Source organism: Etheostoma spectabile, chromosome 24 (assembly GCF_008692095.1).
Source record: "Etheostoma spectabile isolate EspeVRDwgs_2016 chromosome 24, UIUC_Espe_1.0, whole genome shotgun sequence".
NCBI lineage: Eukaryota > Metazoa > Chordata > Actinopteri > Perciformes > Percidae > Etheostoma > Etheostoma spectabile.
The window spans coordinates 11716932-11741434 of record NC_045756.1 but is presented as its reverse complement, the minus strand read 5'-3'; the positions used below and the strand labels follow the sequence as shown (position 1 = coordinate 11741434).

Below are 24503 nucleotides of genomic sequence, written 5' to 3'. Positions count from 1 at the left end.
TGGCTCAGATCTTTTCAGTGCTCGGTTACAGGTGCCAGCTCCTGCTCTTTTATATTTAGTAGCAGAGGCTTTGTTAAGCGGCTAGTGGTGAGGCGGGCGGGTGGCCGGCCAGCTGCTAGGATGCGGTTCAGTGTCAGCTGTTACTGGCAGCCAGGCAGCTCGGAGGAGGCCTGTCATAACCTTGAATTGGAATTGTTTTGTATGTGCACAGCTGGTGAGCTGCTACTCTTTGTCGACTGTGATAGCAGCTGACACCAGACTGTGATTTGCTTAGCGGTGGGCACACTGCGGTCCACATTGGTGACTGCCAGTTCTGACAGAACTTCACGTTCACACCCCTGAATTATTTGTATTTCCTAAATGCGCATGGGTAATCCAAAATCAGGACAATCAGGACAAGGCAGTCACTGTTTTTGGCTGCTTATTTATTTGCTTCAAATAAACCTTGATGTTCACCTTGCACTTCTCTTTCCAAGACTCGCTTTCTATTTATCATTTTAAAAGGAACAGGCTTTATTGTCACATAGACATATATGTTGCAATAAAATGAATGGTCAATATTTGTGTTTTTTGTCAGCTGGTGGAGCCCCTGACCCCCAGTGGAACGGCCCCTAACCAGGCTCAGCTGCGGATCCTGAAAGAAACTGAGCTGAAGAGAGTCAAGATTCTGGGCTCTGGAGCTTTTGGAACAGTCTACAAGGTCAGTGTGTGCATCGTCATTTACAAAGTGCCTGTTGGTGGGCACACTATTCACACGCTGCTCTTTCAAATATGGGGCCTCCACATTATAAATCCAACATCGGTGAGTCAGCTATATGGCAAAGAACACACTCAAGAAGAATTTCTTTCAATGCCCTCTTACGAGTAGAACAACCCTGCTTTACAACCTAAACAATGAGCATAAACATTTCCCTTTGTAACAGTGTTTCCTCACAGACACGAGCCTAGGGCGGCTCAAGGACCTGGAACCAAAACTGTGGTTTGCTTGCCAACTTCGCTGCCCTTGGCAATATTATTCATATCACCCTGAAACTAAGCAAACCCATTGATTAAATACTGAATTTTCTACCACCAGCTTTACCTTTCCCTCAATTACGGTATTGACGGGCCTATTTGATTTTATATCATCTGCCTACATAGTGTGACATCAATGCATAGCCTCATTATGATCCAGAGCGTTTTGCTTTGGCACCACACAGTGAGTGGACATGTTATAGTCTTTTTATTTTAATCTAAGGAATGTTAGCAGTTGAGTAGACTCCGTAAACGCAGGAAGTACCCATCAGAATCCTGAAGGCCCTTGCTGTGGCTGCATTAATGGTGATTACATTTCAGGGCATCTGGGTCCCTGAAGGTGAGACAGTGAAGATCCCTGTGGCTATTAAAATCCTCAACGAGACCACCGGTCCGAAAGCCAACGTGGAGTTCATGGATGTGAGTATTTATATCGCAACAATTCGTGTCCATTTTCACCCATGTGTGTTGGTGTTTGTGTGCCTGAGCTGTAAAGCCTCAGCCTTGTCACGGAGATGGCCGAGTCTGCCACTTTGTGGGATTGTGCATTCGGCGGTAAACTCTTATGAGAGTACCATCTCAGTCAGAGCCTGTAATAAAGTGAACTCCACTGTGCTGTACAGCCAGGCATGTATTGAACGAGACTATTAAAAAACAGCACTTGTTTATTAGATATGGCTTTATTGGAATCCAGGAGTGATAGAGGGCAGAAGAAGAGGAGGAAGGGAACAAGCTGCAGAGTTTTCCAATTCTTCCCATCGTATCTTCTTCGACCCCTCTCCTCCATCCTTTCTGTCCCTCTTCCTTTCTCTTTTACCCCTCTTTCTTTTCACACACTTAGACTGCTTGGACTTTACTCATCACCAGGTTTTGCACAAAGATAGTAGTTTATATTCAGTGTCATTTTGGATGTTTGCCCAACTGTTTAAATTTTTACAGATGATAAATTGCCTGAAAAAAGATTACTGAGGCAACATGGCTGTGCTTCCAACCTGTTTCCCTTTATGCCAAATGTTTTACTCTCTTTTGTCCCCGCATCTTCCTTCCACCTCCATCCTCTACTCCTTTCCCCGCATCTTCCTTCCAACTACCTCCTTTTCTCCTCTCCTCCTTTCCCTCTCTTCCTTTTCCACTGTTTCTCCCAGCGGGGGTCTCTGTCCATTCAGAGCCAATATGCTCTGTCTGCCGGCTTGTTAAACAGCAATCTAAAGGCAGCCTCACGCCTTGCCACTGGGAAACTAGCCACTGGAGTGCCAGCTCCAAATACACTCTGAAAATCTGCACATATAAACACACATAACCAAAAAGGCCACACTTCACAACAAAAGGCTGGCCAGTGGTTGTGGCCTCGCATGTGAGAGCTACGGGGTTATGTGCTCGTGTTGGCAAATATGCAAATCTGAGTGGGTGAGTTGATTATTTCATGTGAAATGCAAAGGAATAATAGTGCACTAATTTACTGTGTTAGAATGCATACACTTGCACACACATGTTGGTACATGCACCAGTTTTGCAGGGCTCTGCCACTCTATCACCCTGCGCGTGTGTGTTTGTGTGTGTGTGTGTGTGTGTGTGTGTGTGCGTGTGGTGTGTGTGGTGTGTGTGTGTGTGTGTGTGTGTGTGTGTGTGTGTGTGTGAGAAAGTGAGCTAGATGGGAGGGTCAGCTGGCAGTAATGGAGGTCAGCGCTCAGGAAGATGAGAGAGAAACCAAAACACACACAGACTCGTGCTCACACACACACAAGTCCTCATAACAATTGCGCCGGCAGTGGAAAGCAAGAGCAAGAGTTTAGCTAGACATAGTTTACGAGTCCTGGGTCTTTTGGGATCACAGCTAGAGAATAAAAGAGCTCTCCTTCTTTCTGTTACCCACACAGATGTCCTTCTTTTGCTCCTTCCTCCCCCCCTTTCTCTCTCTTGAGCCCGAGGTGTAAGGTTTGACGGTGTAGAGGTGGCTGGAGTTGTATAATGTTGAGCAATTGGTGGGCAGGTGGTTTTATGAAGTGGAGATGTAGTGGCACTACCTTGGGCCAGAAGGCTCTGTTTAAATCAGGGCATTGATGGTGCCAAAAGCCTCTCTATGGCCTATTGCCCCCCTCCTGTTTAGAATAAATCTACTCACACCCACACCGCCACAACTCTCCCTTTAAGCTCATTCTTTAGCACCTAAATTTAAAAAGGCACCTCATCTATCTGTCAGCTGCCCCAGGGGCCAGAGCCTGGATATACACCTCCTCGACCATTTGCTGCATGAAGAGACAGCGAGAGAGAGTGTAAAGTGTGTCCTTGAGCATGTGAGCGTGGAGTGTTTTGGAGAGCTGCAAAGAGACTGTGTCCTAATGTGAGAGTGTGTGAATGAGAGTGCGCGAGAGAGGCAATAGGGGATGAGGAGAAGGAATGAAGTGAGTGTTTTTAAGCAATGACTCTGAGTGCAGCTTCTGCTCAGCCATAATGCAAATACACGTCTGCCACGGGTTTCAGCCCTCGCCATCATAACACTTCATAACGCCAGCACACATCCTTCTGCTTGCAGCTCCGCAGTAACGATCACCCAACGTTAACTCCCAACTGTTCAAACCTCGATGTCCATCTGCCGCAGAAAGAGATGAGACAGAAAATGCATTTACACACCATATTAAACCAGAGAGAAAAATTAGAAGTACAGTAGCTCTTGAAATCATACACATAGTGACTCGCGATATGAGATAGCACCAGCCGTTATTTAATATGCACTGCTCACGTTGCGATGTTTCAGTGGTGCAACATTTAAGAACCTCTGTGTTTCATACATGTTAAAATATTGATGAAACAGGCTGATGTTTGTGCAGCTTTGAAGAAGGTTTCTGCAGGGTTTTCTGGCCCAGTATGAATACTCAGTGGACAGATGCTGTGCATACAGATACAGTCATCATGCCACAAATCTTAATTTATGCCTCTAACTCCAGAGGTCTTTGGAATACAGCACGGTATTATCCATGGATAATATACTCAGCAAAAAAAGAAGCATCCTGTCACTTTCAGCTAGAGATGGTCCGATAACATTTTTTGTTTTCCGATACCGATACTGATAACTGAACTTGTGTATTGGCCAATACAGAGTACTGATCCGATACCAGTGGGTCATATGTTTTATTATGTTTTAACAGCTTTATACTACTATCCCTGTATGGATGGGATATGATTTCTATATTTTTTTCAGTCTGGCCCAGGTTAAACTCTTTGTGAAACATGAACAAACAAAAACAATGAACGCCACAGAACTTTCTTTTATTATCTAGTTTGTCAGTCAGTTATAACAGAAAAAAACATAAATATACTACTTTAACCTAGATTTTCTTTAGGGCTTTATTACGTGGTATCGGACCGGTGCATGAACTCCAGTACTTCCCGATACCGACACCAGTGTTTTATGCAGTATGGGAACATCTCTACTTTCAACTGCTTTTATATTTTAAGCCAACAATATATTTTCAAATATGTGTATGAACATTAAAAGATTTAAGAACTAAGACATAAACTGCACCAGACTGGCCAGTTCTTGCAGTTGTTGTTACCATCCTGTACCTGTCCCGCAGGTGTGATATTCAAATGTACCGATCCTATGCAGGTGTTGTTCCTCGTGGTCTGCAACTGCGAGGACGATCAGCTGTGCTTCCTGTGTCCCTGTAGCGCTGTCTTAGTTGTCTGAAGGGACATTGCAATGTATTGCCCGGGCCACATCTGCTGTCCTCATGCCTCCTTGTACGTTGCAGGCACGTTGAGGCAAATTAGCAGGGACCCTGGGCGTCTTTCTTTTGGTGTTTTTTCGAGTCAGTGGAAAGGTCTCTTTACTTTCCTAATTTTCTTTTAACTGTGACCTTAATTGCCTACTGCCTTCAAGCTGATTTTGTCTTTTTGACCTTTCAACAGGTGCATGTTCATTAATTGTTCATGGTTCAATAAATAGGCATGGAGGACATTATTTAAACCCTTTACCATGAAGATCTCTAAAGTTATTTTGATTTTTACAAAAGTATTTTTAAAATACAGTGATCTGAAAAAGGGGCCTTTCCTTTTTTGCTGAGTTTAGATGCATGGACAGACATGACTTCTACTATAATAGAACCCAATACTTCTTGATGAGTAGAACACCTACACCAGTGGCTCCTAACCTTACAGTCCGGACCCTCAAGGGGTACCAAAACAATTACAAAAGTCACAATTTCATGAAAAAGGTTTAGGCGGGTTCTTGTTCCTGTGTCCATTAAAAACAAAGGTGCATTTTGGCATTTTCAAATATCCTTTACAAAGGAACTACTTTGCTGTATTCACAGTGATGAAATGCAACGGTCTTCTTAGTCCCTTTTTGTTCCCCTCCCCCCCCTCTCACCCAGGAGGCCCTGATCATGGCCAGCATGGAGCACCCCCACCTGGTGCGTCTGCTGGGCGTGTGCCTGAGCCCCACCATCCAGCTGGTCACCCAGCTCATGCCTCACGGCTGCCTCCTGGACTACGTGCACGAGCACAAGGACAACATCGGCTCGCAGCTGCTGCTCAACTGGTGTGTCCAAATCGCCAAGGTAAGAGACCACAATCAGATCAAGAGAGGATGGCATCTGGTGCAGCCGCAGTGTTTGTGTGTCACTGCACTGTATGTGTTGGCAGGTGTGAGGGTTGTAATACATTTCATGGGTTTGTGTTCATGTCGCATTTTTTTCCCAAGCCAGAATGTGATGGATGGTGACATGTAGAGGCCTGCCAAGTCCAGTGTCACCCCACATAGGCTCACATTTTTTGCAAAAACATATTATTGCACATTCCAAATGCTTATTTAAACAGCTTTCAAAACATTGTTGAACTGCTTTTACAATGTCCCTGATTTGTATGACCTTTAAGTTACTTACTCAGTTTTTTTCTCAAACCTTTTGGCATCGTATCAAGATCAAGGCAACAAACGTGCAGCGGATTCAGAAAATCAGAGCAGTTTCAGTGTCATTTTACGAACAAATACAGTGTTAAGGTCTGTTGTTGTAGACTTTTTAGAATACATCTCGCCCAGCTCGCCCTTTGTTGATCCTAATCATCATCATTGCTTGACACACTGATCATTTTCACAACCCTTCAAAATGACACAATAGGCCACTGACGTTGACAAGCAGACAAGCCTAGTTTGCCTTGAACTCTGTCTGAGAAGCCCATCAACACGCATTACTTTTTTAGGGATTGAGTGACGGAGCAAGAAATTAACTAATTATACACCCGTCCTCTACTACACAAATAAAATCTGCACTCAGAATCGTCAAAACAACAGTAAGGCTGGAGATATTGTGTGTACTTTTTCTTAACCGAAGAACATTTGTGTTATGTTTGCAAATTAAGCAGATGCAGCCAGACTGCTTGATAGTATGACTGGCGGGTGAGATTTAACATCTCTGAGTTATAACGTTGGGATGGCAGTAGGGTGCTAGGCTGCTATTACATGCTGTGCAGACACCTGCTGTGATACATAGGAGTCTCCCCCATCAGCTCTGGAAGCAGTAGCTGACAAAAGGATTTACCTCTGATTTTGGAACTGCTGTATTCTGCAATGGTTGATCTTGTGCTCTCCAAGTTTGCCAGTCTGCCATTGTGTATTCTGAAGAAGTCTGGTTACTACCCATTGAGGTTTGAATTCCCTGCTTCCAGTGCAGCTATGCCTCCAAGAAGTGTAATTAAAATTGCTGTCAGTTATTTCAACATTCAAGCCAAGTACTCCATGTATATAGACTGTGTGTGTTGCTTTACGGCCAAAACTCAAGACAAACTAAGCAATTGCAACAGTATGTCAATTAAACTTTAATGGCTATCACAGTGCCATTATATTACTCAGTCTTGGCTATCGCCAAAGTGACAGAGAAAATCTAGAGATGAAGCAACTTCACCTACGCATTTATGCATAACTTCTTCATGCATCCTGAGTAAATTGGAGAGCTACGCAGTATCACAGATTGTTATTTGTAAATGTAACCAAGGGTCTTTCTTGTGATCATGGAAGCTGAAGTGACACAGAAGTTAGTCATAGTTCTTCCTGTCACATATAAAGTGCTGGGGTAGGAAACGACTCCAGGAATTCAAAAATACAGTTGTATAGTTAATCTGATCCCTGATCAGATAAGCCACTAAAAAAATCAATTGAGGGACCAGTGATCTGATAAAGGTGAGGGAGCAGCAGATTTACATTTGTATTTTGTATTTGTAATTTATTTATTTCAAGACAGGGACAGCGCACAATAAAACATGAATCTTGTGCAACAAGAGAATGTGCGTTGTGCCAGGTTCTAGCAGATTGCTATTTTCCACCTGTAGTCCAGGTAGCCCCGGAAAACCAAGGCAGATGGGATCAGCTTTGTGATCTGGCTAACAGAGATGCATGTACTACATGTAATTGTAAACAAATATCTATCTTATATAAATATACAAGTAAGTTCGCATACTATATCATAAAAAATGAAATTTCAATTCCTTTATTATAAAGCAGGTAGAGGTGATAAATATATATATATATATATATATATATATATATATATATATTTAGAAACCCTGTGTTTAAACGAGCCGTCAGAACTTCGGTTGTGATTTCACAACTATGCTAGATTAAAGTAGAAGGCGTCACTACAATGCCGTTACAGTCATTCCCCGGCTGCAATGATGGTGTAAAGACAAAAGCACAGATGTGGAAGACTTGGAAATGATGACCAATCAGAGCAGGCTGGGCTTTTTCGGCGCTGATATGGAGCGTTTCAGAAGGACGGTGAATACAGCTATATTCAGTATGAGGAAAAGAATGTGGTTTTTGAACACTATGTAAACATGTTGAAACCCAAATTACATTCGACACTTCCAACAATAAATTGGGCCTTTTTTCATAAAAAAACAACATATTTAAACATTCCAGTGTAAGGAAACTTGGTCTTTGCTTTTTTAGAGGTGGTATCTTGATTTGGCAAAGAAAAACAGCCACTCAATACCACGAGACAACCAACATAGCTAGCCTAAACGGAGACATCAACTGTTTATAAGGCTCCCTGTGAAGCTTCTTTTCCTCGTTAACTCCACACTGGTGTGGGAAATGGGACTCATTTTAGGTGTCTCAGACCAGTTGTCATGCTGCCATGGAGAAAAAAAGTAACCCGTGTTTAGAAATGACCCGCTGTGCGTGAAAACTCGTTCAAACACCATTCTTCAGATGATTTCCTCTTTCTAAACAGCTATTGGAGTTGATTCCTACTGGTCATCGTTAAAGGCAATGTCTTCTCGTCTCATCTAGCTGAGTCAGGAGTGGGAGCTCTGGTTTCATTGGGTGGGGGGGATAGTGTGGGAGGTCTTAACCCTTTAATCCCCCATGATGGATGATTCCCAAAAGCTTGAGGAGCAGGTTACTTAAGCAGGTACTTATTTCCGTAATTGGATTCGATCTCACCTGTGGCAACAGGAGAGAAAGTGTCAGTTGCTTAGTGGCTATGTAAGTGGGGAAGAGCAAGTGAGAAAATTATTCAGAACTGTCCTTGACCCACATGCCACTGTGACATTTGATTCTGTCACAGGGATTGTGATTGATTTCATTAACTGATGATTGATCGATTGATTGATTGGAAGTAATAGACTGATAATTTGTTTTTATTCATTGAATTAGGGAATCAATGTAGTGGTAGTGTGGATCCCTGAAAATGAAATTCCAGGATAATCGGGATGTGCGTTGTCGCTGTCTAACTCCGTTCCCTTGGGGAAACAACAAAGAGTTTGAAGAGCATATGGATCGTGCAAAAAGGCGGGGAATGATTGTAAAGATTTGCAAAAAAATATGTTTACGCCATTTGGGATGTTTTTTCAATAGCTTACATTGCTGTATTGTGTGAACTGTTAACTTCCTTTATTATTGGATGTGAGTGTTTTATTTTGTGGGGTGCAAATGTTCCACCTAAACTAGTTCCTTCCCGAGACCCTCTTGCGAAAGTTTTGGTTGATTAGACTTTTTTTTATATCCCCCCCCCCCCTGCAATTTTTTCCACTAATTGAAATGTCTTTAAATGCACATTAACATGAATTCAACACACTGTAGTAAACAGATAAATGGAGGCAGAAGATGTCTTTCAGTCATCAATGCACACATGGCACTATAAGAACAGTTTGATATAACACAATTTTATACAATATATATAATTAGGGGGTCCCCGCTCCATCTCGCCATCAGTTTGGGGGTCCTTGGCCTGGAAAACGTTGAAGACCCCTGGTTTAAAGAAATGCAATCAACCCAGAGGTTTTTTTCTCCAATCCCAGAATGTATCTGTGGTGTAGCCAGACCTTACTCCACAGCGCTGTGGAGATAGGTCAGGCAATGAGAGACTATAAATCGAGACACATTGCTTAGGATTTTTATTGGTTTCATCATGGTTGGACCAGAGTGGTGGACGGACAAACAGGCCATCCCTAGAGCCATGTCGCTTATAGCTAAAAACTAAGCTAAACTACATCAAACCGCTAATGGATACATTTGACTCTACTCCTTACTGATACATGTATGTGTTCCCACCTACAGCAGCGAGTCTATTTAACAGCATGTGTTTCCCAGGCCACACATTCAGAGCACACATGGCGTTGAGCTTAATGCTCAGTCACAGCATTAAAGCCAGATATCTTGTTTCTTCTCTGTTATATTAGCCTCGTCGATCCTCCTCACAGCTCCTCCATCACATAGCCTCGAGATATTTTCCAAACCATAAAAAGACAAACGTTCTCTGTGGTGTCTCCATGAGCATTAATGTGTCTTTTCTTTTATGTGTGCGTATGTGTATCTTGGTGTGTATCTGAGCACATGCCCGTGTGTGTTTGGGCATGTGAGCTGAATAAATAACTTGGAGCCCTCTTCTCTGAGTGATCTTTGACCACTCAAGGTAATGATGGGGAAACTGTCCTCCAGGAGTAACAGCATCCTTCCGAAAACACCCAATTTTCTAGCAAGTAGAGAATAATTTTCTCTTGGTCTTCAGTTTGCTTTAAAAAAAAGTTGTTGTTAAAAACTAAGGACAGGGGGGGGGGGATTATATAACAGAGAGGGAGAGAGAAAAAAGTGTGGGAAAAGGGATCTTTAAAGCATGCTGAGGGCCATCAAAAGGACCTTATAGTATTATGAGAACCAGTAGTTGAAGTATTGAGGTTCTTTACTTAAAAGAATAGATGACAATCAGGTTTTTTCACCTACTTGCAGAAAGTTTGAAAAGAAGATTGATACCGGTCTCATATCTGTCTGTTCAAGATAGATATGATAAGATAGCTAGCATAACTCAGCACAAAGACTGGAAACGGGGAAACAGCTAGCCTGGCTATATCTTATTGTTATATATATTATGATTATATATACTGTATATTATCATTATTATATTATAATTGCGCTCCAAAGTATCCTATTCATTAGAAAGAATAGGGAAACCCTCCAATCATTGCTCCACAGTAGATTATATCCCAAAGTGAACGAAAGAATGTCAACACATTTACTTAAGGAATTACTGAAGTACAAGTACGTTAAAGTAGTACTTGAGTAAATGCACATAGTAATAATTCCAGAACTGGCATTCATTGTGTTGTCCTTGCTCGCTGCCAAACCATACAAACCAGACAGGGAGAAACTTCTTTTCTATTTCATCATAACGCCCCCCCCAAAACATCTCCACAACAACAGCACAAACCCCAGCCGTATGTGGGCTCTGACCCAGGCAGGTGACCGCTGCGCCGCAAATTGATTGGCCGAGGCCTGTCGCCAGGCAGTGACTCTTCATCACTGAGTGTTTTGGGCATTGAGATAATGGCCCCCATTAATCTCCAGCCACACTCAGGGCTGCCCCACTCCCACTGCCACACACACATTGACTGACGCTCACATAACAGCACACACATCCACTTACACACATTATGCAGGACACACACAGAGGTCTCTTTACATCTGTGTGAATGGCCTCTAATTTATTAGTCTCGATCTCTCCTTTCTATTCTTTTACTCTCCTATCTTTCTGTTCTTGTAATGTCTTTTATTCAATTTCCTCATGTGTTGCGTCCTCTCCTTACCTCTTCTTTGCTCTACTGTCCTTCCCTTTTATTCCCTATTCCCCTCTTGTTTAATTTCCTTTCTTTCCCTTTCATTTTGTTTCCTTTCCTCTTCTTCTCTTTTCTTCCCTTTCTGTCATATTCTGTCACAAGACGTAATGTTTTCCTTTCCTCTTTCCACTCATGAACAGCTCCATATCCTTTCCTTTTACAAATCTGCCCATTTCTCTGTTTCCATGGTGGCCATGTGCTCGGTTTAACTGAGGTCAAAGTTTGCCCTACATCTCTTTCTCCATGACCCACTCCAGGCTACATATCCTCAATTGACTGTGTGTGTGTGTAGTGTGTAGTGTGTGGAAAACTAAGAATTTCTCACTGCCAAAAATGACCTCATTCTTGCATTCTGTCTCTTTCTGCATCTCCCTCTTGTCTCCATCTTCTCTTCATCACTCACTAACTGATTCTCTCTCCCCCTCTCTTTCTCTCGCTCACCCTCTCATACACACATATACAGAGTATTTTTTTCTGTTAGCTTTTGGATTATTAATGGAATAATTAGGTTTGGGATGTATTTTAATGAACAAATCAATCACTGAATTAAATATGGGATCGGAAGTGACTACGGGAGTCTTTTAATTTTGCTCCCCTCTCCTCTCCTATCACTTTCTCTCTCTGTCTTCCATTCACATTCTCTCTCCTCAGGCTCAGTATAATAAAGGTAGAATAGATTCTGCAGGTCGCTGTCCTGTCGTTGAAATGATTGGCTTTGGCAGGGAGGTCTGGGCTGGACGAGGGTCTTGATTGGTTTTTGGGGGGATGGAGGTGGGATGGCTGCTTGACGGGTGTTTGTATCTCGGCCACATTTAGCTATTAGGTTTGCGAGCAGTGATGGAGTAGAGCAGTTCCTATAAACATACCCACTGGCAAACTTGTGGACTGACATTAGCACAACATGCCCTGCAGGGAAACCCTCCAGTTAGAGTAGAGCTCTGCTGTCAGGGCGGACCTGGACGGCGTTTTTTCATTTTAACCGCGCTAATGATAGTACTGAGCACTGACCTCAAATAATTCCTCCAAGGTAAGCTTAATACTGTAGTACGTATTAAATATGCATGAAAGCACATGTGCACAAGCAAAGGCATGATTGTTTAAATTTACATATAGCTTTCAGCTATGTGTATACTAAACTAATGCCTGCACACATTCACATAACCACATACACACACACACACACACCACACACACACACACTTCTTTTTCCGGTCAAATCAGCAGACATCTCCCCCAACTGCTTAGTCAGGGAAAGGAAAAGTGAAATCTTGGGACCTTTAAATTTGGTTCCAAATCTTTGACCCTCATATGTGTGCATTCATGCGTTAATATTCTTGTGTGGACGCACATATGTGTATACACATCCACAACGGAGTGTGTGTGTGTGCGCGTTTAGATTTGCATCCTGCGGTGGCTCCCTGGAGATGCCACCCGATGGCAGAAGATCCAATCTGGTCAAGCTTAGCGTGGAGCCCTCAGTGTCATTCTCCTCCCTGCTCTGTGCTGAGCAAACACCTCTCGCCCGTACTCATTAGCCAAGACTTAATGCTCTCTTTCCCTCTCCGTCTCCTCCCCCCCCCTATTCACCACCACCTATCCTTCATCTTTCCCTCCCTCAGTGGAGGATGGATTTCAGTCTTTGCTTTAATTCAAATCACCTCCCTCTCCCGTGCTCTTGTCTATCATGTCGTTGCATCTCAATAAAAGGAGCAATGTCAACCAGATCAACTTTATGGACATGTGGTCCTGAAACGTGGCAACATGGCATCAGATCAGTGGGCTTTTCTGTGTAAACATCACTTTAGTTCCTCTCTTTATGCACCTTGTGGTACCCCATGGATTTTTTTTCTGGAACACACTGTTCCCTGCCTTTGTCTTGTATAGATTGCCCTCATACATCTTGAGAGCCTCTATTTATTCCCCGTTAAAAAAAAACTATAGCCAACTCCTTGGCAGGGCTTCCTAAACACACACCATTGGCATGCTCAAAAAACCCCAAGAGATACTAATCAGGCATCTTAGAAGAGTGCGGCATACATGCATTATGATTGCAAGAAGACCAGTAGTGATTGTACGTATTTACATATGAAAGATCTCACAGAAGAATATGGTGAATTCCTTTTTAAAACAACATATTGTATATACCAGCTATCAGTGTCTGCTGCTATCATTTAGATGTGAGTACAAGGTACTATAGCAGGTGCAACTAAGAGCACATTCTATGCACTGAAAGGCAATTACAATTATAGTGAGTTGCATGATTCCTGTCAACAACGTCCATTCAAATTCCTGGTAACGGTTGATGAGAAGACGCAATGTAGCCTGGATGTGATACATGTTTTCAACTGACAAGTTTATGATGTATAGGTGACTGTGAGGCAGGTACAGGCACCAGATGCCAGATGACGGTCCATTCAGGGGCAGTGGTAGTGGAGTTCATCATGCAAAACGACTAGTTAAGTTTAGGATTAAAGTCGTGGTTAAACCACTCCCATTCATTCATACGTGTTTTGGCGTTGCTGGCTGAGTGGCACTATATCCGTGGTATTGAAAGGGGGATTTAAGTTTTGCATGTTTTTTTTTTGTTTTTTTGCAAAAATGTGATGGATTTGTGGCAGTTAAGCACTTAATAGCACTTTCGGCCAAATTGCATCCTCACATACGCACCAAGTCACCTCAGGTGTAATGCTCTTTTGGGCGGCACAAGTTAGTTTGGTTACATTTTGGATCCACATTAATTAAGCTTTTAAGTTAGTTTTAACTTTTCATTATATAATAATGAATTTTTATTTAAAGGCGCCTTTCTCTGCACTCAAGGACACCGTACAGGGTATACATACATAGGACATTTTAAAAACAGCAAAAAAATCCTCTACAACAATAACAACAGAACAATGCAGAGAAATAGACATTCAGGTGGAATAGGCAGTTTTAAACAATGTGTTATGAGTTTTGATTTGAAATGGGGAATGAATCGATGTTTCTAAGTTGGGGTGATAATGAATTCCAGAGACGGGGAGCAGAGCAGCCGAACGCTCTGCTCCCCGTGGTGGCAAGACAGGCGGAGGGGACAGAGAGGTGTATGGAGGAAAAGGATCTGAGGGAGCGGGAGGGAGTGGGACGCTGGAGGAGATCTGAAAAATATGGGGGGGGGGGTGAGGTTGCCTTGAATGCAAACAGGAGGACTTTGAATTGGATACAGAACAGGACCAGGAGCCAGTGGAGCTGTTGGAGGACAGGAGTGATGTGGTGGATGGAGTGGGTTCGAGTTATGATGTGGTCAGCTGAATTCTGGACCATTTGAAGCTTATGGAGGGATTTGGGAGGGAGACTGATGAGGAGAGAGTTGCAGTAATCCAGACGGGAAGTGACGAGACTGGTGGACAAGGATGGCGGCAGTGTGGGGGGTTAGGGAGGGGCGGAGGCGATGGATGTTTTGTAGCTGGAAGTAGGCAGACCGGGTAATGGGATTGATGTGGGGTTGAAAGGATAGTGTGCTGTTAAGAATGACACCCAGACTATTAACCTTAAGGGAGGGGGAGATGGAGAAGTTATCAATAGTGAGAGTTGGCGGAGTGGATTTGGTGCCAATGAGCAGTACCCCAGTTTCATAACTGTTTAATTTAAGGAAGTTTTGGGTAAGCAAGGTTTGTATTTTAGAGATGCAATCTGTAAGGGAGGTGGTCGGGAGAGTGGACAAGGGTGTGGTGGACAGGTAGAGCTGGGTGTCTACAGCGTAACAGTGGAAATGAATGTTTGCGGATAATTTGCGGAAGATATTGAGGGGAAGGAGGTAAATGATGAAGAGTAGAGGCCCCAGGACAGAGCATATATATATAGATATATATATATCTATATAACTATATATCTATATATAGATATATAGTATTTCTGTCTCTTAAAATGGATGACAACAAGAAAATAGCATCAAAGTTTATCCTTCATATTAAAGTAGTAGTATGAAAATAACAATCCCAACTAAATATTTTTGGATAATATACATACTTCACTTGTGCATATAATGAATGAATGAATGATCTGAAAATGCTTTAAAATGGCAAGCAACAATGATTTATAGTGAACGATTGATTCAGTTGATTCATACGATTGATTGTGTTCAGTGCCACCCTGTACATTAAGTTTATTTTATTCCAGTCAATATTTTCTACTAAAACACATAATATTATGTTGTAGTGAATTTATAATACTGTCAGCAGGCTCTATGTTAGTGATCCATGTTCAGCACTGCATTTACCAGGGGCTTTATTAATAATACAGTCTCACAATTCTTTGAATCTTGGATCGACATCACGCCACGATTACCAGCCAGTGCAACTATCCGACACCAAACAAAACAAAAGCTACTAATGTGCACCCTGAGCAGTTTTCTTCACCTTCCTAACTCACATTCACAAATTCTTCCTGCCCAAACACGCGTGCGCACACACACACACACACACACACACACACACACACACGCACACAAACACACAAACACGGCGCAGTCCCCAGGAGTATGTAGATGTCCCTGCTGATGCAACAAAACGAGAACGCGGTGTAGAGGGAGACTGAGGAGGAAGAGTATGAGGTGATGATGAGAGCGGGCGGTGGAATGCTAAGCCCCTCGGGTCTTTCTAATTATCTGTAAGGATCAGCAGTGCTCAAGGATGCATAAGGGGAGGGATTTGAGTGCCGGATCCACTGGGTAGGAAGGCCTGATTGGATCGGTCACCTTTCCCTACACACCCATTACTCATGACGCCTGGAGACGAGGCTCATTAGACACGTGTGAAATTCGGGAATTGTCCTGCAACCACTGTAGGTTTCCGAAATCTGCTCACTGCATAAAACATGTCTTTCATCTATTATCTAGTCCTACAAATGTCATTTTCTGGTACAAATGAATTTTATGCAATCAAGTTTTCATTTTCTTGATAATAGCAGCCATATTATAAACAAACAAGATTCCGTAAGGGAGGGAAATAATACTCATTTGTGTGCCCACGCGTATGCAATCATGCATTTGAACGCATATGATTTGTATAAGCTTTCATGTTGTTGCTGTCCATCAGAAGTAGCCAGTGGGCAGGTTGAATCAAGTCGATGGCTTCTCACCATGATAATTATCCGCTGCGATTTAAAAAATTATAACTTCTCAGTGTCACAGCAAGTAGCTGAAAAATCATAGGCATCAGTGTGAAGGTGGAGTGTACAGCCTGGCGCTCAGTTGATTAAAATGAGGATCGGATTTTTTTTTTCTTCCCCCTCTTGATTCCTAACATTCTCTCCTCTGTTTGCGTCACCTGTCGAGCTCAGATGCTGCTGAGCTGGCGATGTAACCCATCATTACTGTCCTCACAGCTGCCCGTAGGCCATCTCAAATTTCACAGGATCTCAATTGAGCGCTGTTAATAGATGCTTGGAACGCGTCTTCACCCAGAAAGGACATTTAGCCACATCGCTGCAAATGTCATCATTTGTTGCAGCTCATCATTAACTTGATATTAAGTGCTTGGTTTTGATTTGAGACAACTTTAAGGAATTGCCATTTTACATTACCATCGTTGCTCAGAAGAGCGAAAATGTTGCTCACTGATCAAAAAGTTGCCGTTTTTCCCCCCTGTCTAATTCCACCGCTGCGGCCACAGAGTTATTGACATTTGCTCATGTAAATTGGCCAGCAGCGGTCTTTCATTGCCTGCACAGTGACATTTTGGAAGGATCTTTGTGTCCCCCAAGGAGTTGAGATCATGGCAACAGAGCTTAGATGAGTCTACATTGGTTTCCCTCTCTTGAGGTGGAGAAATTAAGAAAGGAAGCAAGAAGACACCCAGCACCGATACGTCCCGACATTGTTCTCAGACTCCACTCCCACCCAGGGAATATCGCCCTCTCTTGCATCATCTCACACTGTGTACACACACTCACAGGTGCACACAGATGCACATGCACTCGTATAACACTCAGGTTGATAGATGGGAGCATTTTTTCCCGCACTGTGGCTCCACAACGGCTGAACGCGGAGGAAATGGGCCTGCATCCCGACTGCTGCGCCACCACTGAGCTGTCCTTTTATATGTCACATTATGTCACATTCACCCGCAGCGTTCATTAACCATGCCAACCATCCGGCGACACATTTTGGAGCTTATTGTTTTCTGCGGAGATAATTCTAGACAGTACACTACCTTAGCAAATTATCTAAACAACCTTTTTTTTTTCTACCGAGCTTTTTGCAAAATTGCTCCGCGCCGAACCTCTCTGTAAAGTGCTTTAGAAAGAAATTCATAACATTGTTTCTAAATAAAATTGGTCTGAATACACACATGATTAAAGAGAGGCGCATTGACTACCTCCTTCTATCTCTCTCTTTCTCTCACACACACACACAGCACACACAGAGGTTTTTTGGAGACTGCCAGCTCGGTGGGAATGCCTTCCATTCTATCTTCTTAGCAGCACACAGCGCATGACAGACGACCACCTGCCCCACCTGAGCAGGCCCATTGTGCATGCTCCTTATCGCACTGGTCCCAGTTCCCAGTGTGCGGACGGTGCCATATTGCTCACATTGTTGCTGCCTCTGCGCCTTTTCGGTGGGGCGGCGGGCTTTGCGCGAGGTGTTTCGGCAGGAGATGGAGGGGGTGTAGCACATGCGGTGCTCTTATCGCTCCCTCTGGAAGGCAGGCACCTCACCTTCTGGTTCCTGTAAGAACCTCAGCATTCTGCCTTTTTTCCCATCGTCTCTTGACAAGAATTCCCAAATAAACTGCGGCTCCCGCGCACGCATTTGTAGAGATGTTTCATTAAAACAATTTAACCACTGATGGTTCCCACTGCTGCCTTCAAAAAAAAAAGAAGCATGTTGCCTGGCAACAAATGCAGAAAAGTTGTGCTAAATAAACTTTTTCATCTTGGTGTATAGCTCATGTTGGTAATATCTCAGACAAATATCAGACCTGAGTTGAATTTATGACCTGCTGTACTCCATCATGTCCGTCCTCCTCTTTCTCTACTTACCTTCCAGCTGCTTTCCTTTTATACCCAGCATCTTTTTTTCCACAGCATCTTTTTCTCCCGCTGAGGTGTACTGCTCCCTGCAGTTCCACACCACTCTTTTTTCATGCCTTGTTTCATTCTCTTGTTTTCCTCCATTACTGAAAACTCGGATTTTTAGCCCTCTGTTTTTTCTGCTTAAGAGAAGGGGCTAATGGGTCACAGACCAGTCGTGACCTGGCCAGTTGCATGCGTAAGAAATCTTTTAGTCTCTGGAAACAACTCAAGATTCTGCAGAGAGGAAAAACAGACCTACAGTGTTGCCTTAAATGAGATGTTATTCTGCCTGGTAGACAGTGTTGGGTCAGACGAGGATAGAGAGTAACTGCATCCTCTCACAAGTCATTTGACTGAACTCTGAAACATATGACATATAATAATGACGTATAATATGAGGAACATATGACTTTGATGTGAAGATGGGTATAGTGGTGGTGAAATTCATTCATTTATTCAACCTTTATTTATACTCGAGAAATCATTGAGGGACGGACCCCATTTACAATAGAATAGAAAGACACTAAAACTTTTCTAAATTAGAAAAATTATTTGATAAATAAATTAGAATAATAAGGATGCGAAAGAAAGTGCAAATATGTAAAGCAATTAAGTATGTTTGCAGGTTTAAAAGCCCAGTTATAAGTTGCACAGTAGGCACAAGAGAGGCTGCACTAGTTAATAGCTAATGGGTGCCAGTGATGCTGGATCGTCCTGAAGCACACTCTGACTCTAACGTCTTACCTAAATAACTTTTTAGAAGTTACATAAAGTTTTTTGTTTAAAAAAAAGTTTTGTTTTTAAACTAGTGTAGAAGCACTTGAGCTCTGAGGGCTTAAAATGTACCGCAGTGTCATTTTGGATGTGTAACAGTGCTGCTGGGTCCTTAACCTTAAAGCGCCAGTGTAGCATGTGGCTTACAAAGCTCTCTGTGTGCTGTGAGAGCTGGGAAAAGTTCTCACGAGACCTTTCATTCAGGGTTCAAGTACGTGTTTTTTGGAAATGGAGGCCATCCATGAACTGGACGAATGTTTTCAAAGCCGTTGCTCCTAACCTTAACATTGACATTTTGTTCCAAAATGAGACCGCTAAGCTGCAATCCAAATTAAATGACGTTTTTGAACAGTGTGACAGACTATAAACACAAAGGATTCGTTCTAACATGTCCCTTTTTTCCAAAGTGGACATGTGCCATTTTGGAGTTTCAAGATATGATTTAATTAGGGGGTTGTTAATGGAATCATAACATTGAATTTTCCTTTTCCCCACAACCTGTCAAGCTTTCATTCAAAAAGCAAAAGTTTTGCTTCCATAACTTGTATAGGTACGGAACGTGTTCTGAGCAAATGTTATCAGATGCCTTTGAAAACTTTGCATAATTGGTGCTGCAATACCTTTATGTTCCAAGTCACTTTCGTGAGGTTGTATCTTGCAATTGCATTGTGCGGCCTGACGTTGATGATGCACTTCTGTTAAGTCCACAAAGGCGTAGCTCCGTCTCGCTGCAAGTGCTTAAGGGCTCTGACTTGAACTTTAGGAGATTTTGGGGGGATTGTTAGTGTCTGCAAACCTGCAGACTTTCTAAAAGACATTTGACACAAGTTACAGCTTCACTTACGTCAATAAATATTACCCTTGTGCATACAGGTACACATGTTCACATGAATGTGAGAGTTTTAAGTGTTTTATTGTAAGTATTTTGAAACAGACATGATGCATTTTACCTCCCTCAACCCAAACATCTTCTTTTTTCTAAAGGTAAGCCGTGAACATAGGCTTTGAACTTTGAGTGCAGTAGATCAGTGGAAAGTCTGGAGTGGTGCACAGCTCCAAATGTAGCTCTTTCTCCGAGGCAGATGGCTTTTTTTTTTTCTGCACAGAAAAAAAATGGTGAGAGCACAAAGTGATGTTGCCTTGACAAACAGGCAAGTACTTCACTCTTTATTCAAGCTGGTGTTGCTAACTTGCAGTTAGCAACTTCATGTTGTGTGGAGTTTTAACAATTTCACTTCAAAAACCACTTCATCTATAATTCATGACCAACAGGCATTAGTTTCAGTAATAAACAGAACCCTACAAACAATTAGGGGAAGCTCTACAAGAGATGACAGGGACCAACTCTACCTGTCAATCACACGCATATTGGTTATATTGTGTGTGGCTCCAGAGCATAGAAAAGGGAAGGAGGATTTGAACATGTTGTTTTCCAAACATGACAGGTGTAATTACTTCCTCTGCAAGTTCCTGTATGATCTACAATATGCAAGTTATGTAATCACAAATTATCCAATTCCACTTCTATTTCTAAAGACTTCAGGACTCTGGGGAGTGTAACGCTTAAGCAGTGTTAAAGCGGCACAATCAGCGGGACCCTCTCAGCCTGAAACAGCGGCTGCCGCCACATCCTCCACTGGGACCCTGGGTGTTTACCGCCTGGAGTGGCTGAAAATTAATTGGCTCCTTGAGCTGCTGTACATTCCCCTTGTCAGTGCAGTGGCCTCCCCTCGCTGCCCTGTCACTTTAAGTCGAAGTTTATTAATGGACTATGTGGGCCATTGATTCCTAATTCCTCCCGACGTTGACATCGGGGATAAATATTGCGTGGCCCAGCCATCTTCAGGCTTATTGTAATCAGCATTGTTATTGTTCGCCTGCCCGAGAAGTAATCTATTTGAAATAGACTTTCAGTTAAGGGGGGGGGGGGGTGTTTTAAGCCTTGTCCCAGCACATTGTCTTCATATTGGTGGGAAAAAAAGGAGGCACAGGGGCTACTTTATCTTAAAGAAGGGCACAGGGTAGGGAAGTAGGACGTGTCCCAAACTTGTAGATAAAAGAGGAAGAGAGTGTGAGACAGTCTGACAGATAGAAATATTGCCAGAGTCACCCAGTATGTTCACTGAAATATGTCTTGCTTTAGAGCATAGGTGGTCTCCCGATGGTCTCTGTCAGTGCGTGTGTGTGTCTACGCTTCTGTCTCTGTGAGGCCAGCGGATGATGGATGAGCGCTCAGCCAGCGCGTTATCGATTTATCCTCACATTTGTCTGACGAGCATTCCAATACAATGTGCCTCGATATGTGCATGCACACACACACACACACACACACACACACACACACACACATCCACGGACATATATAGTATTTTCACCGCATTTCACATGGACAATGACTCTCTCGCGCCAACGGAGGCGTGGACCTTGTTCGAAATGTTTCATCGTCTACAGAGCACAATGACTGGCTCCCTCCTCATCAAGGTGTTTGTATCGATCCACCTGCAAAGTGGCATCCACTTGTTTAACATCCAGTCTAATACACTTCAATTGGCCCAGCCGTGCTTGTCTGCCTGCCTGCTCGACTGGCTGTTTTGTTCAGCTCAGAGCACAGAAGACCGAGAGGAGTGTGTACGTGTTTCAAAAGAGCGTATTTGTGCCCATGAGGGCATGATGAAACCTGTGTGTGCTTCTGTTTCTTTGTGGTGTGTGTGTGTGTGTGTGTGTTTGTGTGCCTGTGAGCTAGTGAGTGTGTTTTATGATGAGGTACATCTTTGTGTGTGAGCACGCTCACATGGCTGCAACTATGCTTTTGTGCGGCTGTCAAGAGTCCTTGCTCCATCCAGCCCATTGTGCACCAAATTAAGGCTGCAAAGCAAAGTTGCCATTCGGTCCGTTCAAGGCTTCAGTGTTTTTCCCGTTACTCGCTTTGCTCATCGGGTGGTCATAATCAACGTTTACAAATTGGAAGGACATCTATTGTTCTCCCTGCCTAGCCATCTTGAAAATTCAGCGATTACAGAGGACACGGTGGAGACATGTCAGAGACACAATCTCAGTTATGACTGAACAAGATTACACTTGAGTTGGACACGGTAGAAGAAGTAGATATTGATGTCACACGCTTTAAGACGCACTTTCAACACAGCCAGTGCCTGTTTTATCTTCTAGTTGTACCAGCTACTTGGTCCAGTAACAGTGGAGAAAAATGCACTCCTGAAAGATATCCTCTTAGCTGCATACATATTGAACAATATTACTTTAGGATCTACAGTAGTGTTTCAAATACATGTTTCCTCATGCAGGAATCAAAAGACATTGAAAGAAAAAGCATTTTACATTTGGATGTTGACGTGATCACTGGTGGAATGTAACTTTTACTACGTGTACTTACAAATTCAAAGTACGTGTACTTTACTTGAGTTTTTTAGAATGTACTTTTTACTCCACTACATTACTCTGACAGCTTTAGTTACTAGTTACTTTACAAATTAAGATTTTTGCAAACAAAACACATTTAGTTTATAAAATATGAGGTTTAAACTACCCAACAATATACAGGCCTACCAGTACAACTACAACGATTAGCTGATTAAACGCTTAGTTTTACAGAACTGTTTGGATCATTACCAGTTCCTAAAATGTGAGGATTTTTCTGCATTGAGTACTTTAACATTTAATATTTTAAGTACAGTTTCCTGATGATACTTACATACTTCTACGTAAGTAGCATTTTCACTGCAGGACTTTCACTTGTAGCATTTTTTACATTTTTTAATTAAGAAAAGGATCTTAATACTGTCAGGTAACTGCATATCAGTAACTTTGAAGTTTTTTCTGTTCTGTACTCTGGCATTGGGATATGGGAAGCTGTTTTGCGGCATATTCTTTTGACATCTCTGCAATGCTATTAAAGCTGCCAAAGATTCTCTGTCTCCGAGAGTCGTGTAGATGAGGGATGATAAGAATGAAAGATTGAATCCAGATTTCTGCGTGGGTGTGTGGTTACTGTTGACAGTGATGACAATAATTTTATGTTAGGGCTGACATTTAACGCGTCGACAGTCTCAGACTGCTCCGATCATGGAATAGGAAATGATAAACAGCTTCATCATCAGAAGATTCATAGTCATCTCACATTTGTTTTTCAATATCAGGGGATGATGTACCTGGAGGAGAGGAGGCTGGTCCACAGGGACCTGGCAGCCCGGAACGTGCTGGTGAAGTCGCCCAATCACATTAAGATCACCGACTTCGGCCTGGCGCGGCTGCTAGATGCTGACGAGAAGGAGTACAACGCAGACGGGGGCAAGGTTGGTGTAAGTGGAGGCATGAGCATGTTTTTTGTGTGTGCGCACTATTTACCTGGCTGAGAGCGGTTTAACACACAGGACTCGTACATAAAAATGGTATACATACATAGGGAAAAAGTGCAAACAAAAAAGTAATAAAACAAAAGGTCAGTGATGGTGGCCAGGGAAGGTTGTTATTCTCCAGGGCCAAACGCATTTGTGTGTCTCTGATTGTGTGTTCATCTCTGAAGCATCTATGTGCATCTTAATTCAAATTGTATTATACAAACCCCAATTCCAGTTAAGTTGGGACGATGTAAATAAAAACGGAATACAAAGATTTGCAATCCGTTCAATATTCAATTGAATACACTGCAAAGACAAGATATTTAATGTTCAAACTGATAAACTGATAAATTGTTTGTTTTTTTGCAAATATTCACTCATTTCAAATTTGATGCCTTTGAAGTTGAGGAATGCTCAAAAAAGACCTGTTTGGAACATTCCACAGGTGAACAGGCTGACTGGAAACAGGCGAGTGTCATGATTGGGTGTTAAAGGAGTATCACCAAAAGGCTCAGTCGCTCTCAAATAAGGGTGGGACAAGGTTCACCACTCTGTATTCAACTTCAAGAGCAAATAGTCACAACAGTTTACAGACGTTTCTCAACGTACAATTTAGAGATTTCCTCATCTACAGTCGATAAGATCTACAAAAGATTCAGAGAATCAGGAGAAAAATCTGCACATAAGCGTCAAGGCCAAAAACCAACGTTCGATCTAACTATATATACTGTATACTGTATACTGTTTATAAGTGTTAAGTATATAAAATGTCAAAAATAAGGACATTTTTGTTGTTTGTAATTTTTTTAAAGATGCAACTACACCAACATTGCATTGCATCACTAGCAGTAGAACAAAACAAGATGACCTCTATATTCTCAACATTGCCATGCACATTTGCATGTTTGCAACATGTCATAGTACAGTTAGCCTTACAGCTGTGTGTATTTCACAAAAAAATCACACTGCCCACCTTCACGCCGTGGCCAATATACATTTTCTTTAAATACTTGTTTTTAATACTTGAGACACTTTTTTTTTAATCCTTTTTTACTTGTTAATGTGTATTTGTCATTGTGCACAGCCTCTGGAGTATGTCTACACTAAGCAAGCTAAATTTCAATTCACCTCTAACTGCCTTTGTAATCACTCTTTTTGATGTCAATACAGCCAACCACTGTATAATTTAATGTATGTATA

At 42.4% G+C, this 24503-nt stretch overlaps 1 protein-coding gene across 5 annotated transcripts in view; it reads left to right on the top strand.

The window, feature by feature from the left end:
- si:ch73-383l1.1 (receptor tyrosine-protein kinase erbB-4) overlaps positions 1–24503 on the top strand; it is a 252376-nt gene that overhangs the window by 214358 nt on the left and 13515 nt on the right. For 3 of the 5 annotated variants that reach the window (XM_032506280.1, XM_032506283.1, XM_032506284.1), the window contains 4 exons: positions 578–700; positions 1336–1434; positions 5388–5573; positions 23103–23264. In XM_032506280.1, coding sequence (XP_032362171.1) covers positions 578–700; positions 1336–1434; positions 5388–5573; positions 23103–23264 — 570 coding nt within the window. The remainder of the gene's footprint in view (positions 1–577; positions 701–1335; positions 1435–5387; positions 5574–23102; positions 23265–24503) is intronic. The other 2 variants (XM_032506281.1, XM_032506282.1) reach the window with 2 other exon arrangements.